Here is a 3,572-nt window from a genome sequence, read left to right as displayed (position 1 = left end):
TGTCACTGCATGAAATTAACACACACACAGGCTGCACTGTGCCTCCAGTGACCGCGAGCTGTTTTCCTCCCCGCTTTGCCTCTTTGCTCAGGGTTGCATCAGTTTTGTGTGCGTGAGAGCAGCGCCCGGTTAATCCTCGCGTGGATTAAATCGGCTGGCCGGGGTATTGTATGATTTATCCCCCTGGTGGGGGGTTTTTTTTTTCATTGCAGAGTCTCCGGCGGGTCAGACATGGTGGATCCGGCGGCGGAGCCGGGCGAGGAGAAATGCACAGACCCAGGCGGCGCAGCTGGAGATGGGGCGTCCCCGGCAGCAGCTGGCGAAGGGGCCCCGCGTCCGCCGCCGCCAACGCCCGCGGGGGAGCCGGGGAGACGCCGCGAGCAGTCCCCGCTGCTGCACTTGGACCTCTTCAACTTCGACTGTCCGGAGGCCGAGGGCAGCCGCTACGTGCTCACCAGTCCCCGCTCCCTGGAAGCGTGCGCCCGGTGTGCGGTCAAGCCGGTGGAGCTGCTGCCCAGGGCCCTGAGTGAGCTGGTGAAGGAGGCCCCGGGCAGGTCCATGCGGGTGGCAGCCGGCCTGTACGAGGTCTACGAGATGGACCGGCAGAGGAAGCTGCAGCAGTGCCGGGAGGAAAGAGAAAGGATTATCCGAGAGGAGAAGAGAAGGATTTTCACTCCTCTCATGCTAAGCAGCCTCCCTTCCTCCCCAGCTGCCAGGATCTCCTTCAAAACCACCACCAATGGGAGCTGCGCCCTAGCCCCAAGGGCAGGGGCTCCTACTGGGACCAAGACCAAGAGCCACTCCCTGGACTCGCTGCAGAAACGGAGGGAGGGGTTCTCCACCAAAACCTCCTCTGAATCAGGGGCATCCTCGTCCTACAGCGGAGAAAGCTTTAGGGACAGGTGGCCCAAAGGGACCCCTCAGACTAGGACAGTGGCTGCCATGAACTCTCTGGTGGGCAGAAGCTTCAGCCTGGGGGATCTGAGCCACTCCCCACAGACCACAAAAAAAGTGGAGAAGATCGTCAAGGAGGTGAAGAAGAAGAAAGGTCTCAAGGAGGTGCCCAAGAGGGACAGGAAGATAGCCGCCCTGATGATAGCCAAGCACCAGGAGGAGAACATCCTGAATGAGCAGAGGTATGCCGCCCACCTCCAGTGGGACAGCCAGCGGCGACGGGCCGAGCAGCAGAAGGAGCAGGAAGAGAAAGAGAAACAGAGGGCTCTGCTGCAGTGCCAAAAGATGTGGGAGTCCCAGGTCGAGAAGCGCCGTGGGAAGCTAACACAAGGACAGAAGGAGGCTACCATGATGAAGCAGAGGCAGTGCCTGATGTACGAAGAGAGGTGGAGGGAGCAGGCGGAGAAGCAAGACAGAATGAAAAGGGATAAGCTAGAGAGGACCATCCTGGAAGACAAGCAGAAGAAGCTCCATCAAGAGCACAACCTGAAGGTAAAGGAAGAAGACAAGAAAGAATTCCTGGAACGAGAAGAACAGCTTTTGCAGGAGAAGCTGTCCACTGCTTCACAGAAGAAGCTGAAGAAGGAGCTGCAGCTGCAGAAAGAAAAGAAGTTGCTCAACCAAGCTGAGAAGCTGAAGCATGAGGTCCTGTTCAAGGAACTGGTCAGGCAAGAGGCAGAGGAGAAAGAGATGCTAAAGGCCTCCCTGGAGGTTAACCAGCACAAGGCCCAGGAGAACTATGAGCACCTAATTGAGAAGAGGAACCAAGAGCTAAGGGAGAAAGCTAAGCGGGAGGAGATGCAAATCCAGAGAGCCAAGCTGGCAGCCGAGAAGAAGGAGAGGGAGCAGAAGGAGCACTTGGAGGCCCTGGCCAAAGCGACAGAGAGGAAACTCCACCATGCTGCCCAGGTGGCTGAGGAGGTGGTCCAACAGAAAGCGCGCAAGGTGGTCCTCAGCCGCCTGGAGAAGGAGAAGATGCAGAAGGTAAACAAGCAGAAGGTGGAGCAGTATGAGGACTTCCGACGCAGGGAGATCCTCCTGTCCATTGAGAGGAAGCTGGAGAGGAGTGAGCAGATCTTCAAGGAGAAGAAGACTGTCCTGGAAAATGCCAGGTTGGTCGCCCGGGCATCCTTCCACGTCCGGGAAAAGGTGCGTGAGGAAACAAACATGCGCACCTTTGACAAGATGGCCTCTGAGGCAGAATTGCACGCCAGCCTGGATAAAAAATGAAAGGTCTTTTCTTTCTGTGGATAAGTGGGGAATACATCATCTGGTGCCCATCAGAACACATTAGAAAGCTCTTTCATATTAGAAAATTTCAGTTTTTAACCCTGATTTATTATTTTTGGGGAGTAGGGTTCAGCACAAACCCTGTGGCAGCTATTTCACATACCTTTTTAAAAATGCTTTTGTTTTGGGGGTTATTTTACGAGACTGACCTTTGTTATCCCTTACAGAAGAGAAGTTACCCCATCTGCACTCTACACAAAGATATGTTCAAGGATTAAAGCAGAAGCACACAAATTTACTCAACTGAGGGTTGCAAAGGCAACTTCCCAGAAACCTGTGGGCCACCTCAAATTTGCCTAAAATGGAGCAAATTGCAGTCACCCTCATCTTTATTATGACAAGGGCAGACAGTAGAGAGTACATATCTCATCATGTAACATTTCATTTCAATTTGAGTGACTTTCAGCTTGGATCAAGAGGCTGGGAACTGTCTTCTCGTTGTGTCATGCTTACATACTAAAGATGAGGATGGCCCCATTATAGAACTCCCTGGGGTGCATTTGGCCCATGGTTTGCACTTTATCCACTACTGATGTAAAATGTGGAAAGAGAGGTGCCTATTACAAGATTTTTTAACACCATGCAAGATGATATCATAACCATAGCTGGGCAGATGCCGCAAATCAACATTTACTCAAATAACCCCCCAGAGTTCCCTTTGATGATGGTATTCACAACCCCTTTTATTCACTTTCCGCAGATGATCGCACAAAGGAATTTTTGTTTGCAAGAATGTTTGCAGAAAGGGAAATTATCACAAATACTATTGCAAATATGCATTCCTGGGGTATTTGCACAGGAAGTGATTGTGTGGCCTTCTTGAAAGCTCTGTATGTGTTATGGAGTTATCCAATCAGGGAGCAGAAATAATACCATGTGACTTAGGTGACCAATCACACAGCTTTAATAGCAAATTATGAATAACTATTACTTGATATGATAGTTATGGTGAAAGGTTCATGAGCAATCCATAGATTGAAATATGTTTGCACAAACCATTCATTGAATAAGGTCAGAAAATGAACAAACTTCTGAAAACCTGCCTGTTTACAATCATTTGTCAAAAGAAAAGGGGATTAAATTTGTCAAGTAAATTATTTGAAGTGAATAGTTCATCCAGCTCTAATCATGACTTACTAAACATTACAACATTTAGTTGTCCATTGGTGCTAATGATTACGTTCTGTTCTTTATGGCATGTAAAACAAAAAAATGCACATTCGGGGACAAATTATGTTTTGTTGTGGATTCACTCAGCAGAGGAATGTGGCATTTTCACAACTCTAACTAGATATCATGTACAGTGGAATGAGCCCTGCTGTTAAGGA

The 3,572-nt window shown here is 49.9% G+C and overlaps 1 protein-coding gene across 1 annotated transcript; it reads left to right on the top strand.

The window, feature by feature from the left end:
- The first annotated feature begins 231 nt into the window (after positions 1-231).
- On the top strand, positions 232-2,207 carry CCDC177 (coiled-coil domain containing 177). Its single transcript, XM_024218802.2, has one exon. It carries the CDS (start codon positions 232-234, stop codon positions 2,182-2,184), a length of 1,953 nt encoding a protein of 650 aa, XP_024074570.2. The 3' UTR covers positions 2,185-2,207.
- The last annotated feature ends 1,365 nt before the right edge of the window (positions 2,208-3,572 follow it).

The sequence above is a fragment of the Terrapene carolina genome, unplaced genomic scaffold (genome assembly GCF_002925995.2).
Source record: "Terrapene carolina triunguis isolate 2854851 unplaced genomic scaffold, T_m_triunguis-2.0 Scaffold96, whole genome shotgun sequence".
NCBI classification, from domain to species: domain Eukaryota; kingdom Metazoa; phylum Chordata; order Testudines; family Emydidae; genus Terrapene; species Terrapene triunguis.
The sequence above is the reverse complement of the archived record's forward strand: the minus strand, read 5'-3'. Positions and strand labels throughout refer to the sequence as shown.

Bases quoted from the DNA above. Each gene is read 5' to 3' on its own strand.
- CCDC177 (XM_024218802.2), top strand. From the start codon at position 232: ATGGTGGATCCGGCGGCGGAGCCGGGCGAGGAGAAATGCACAGACCCA.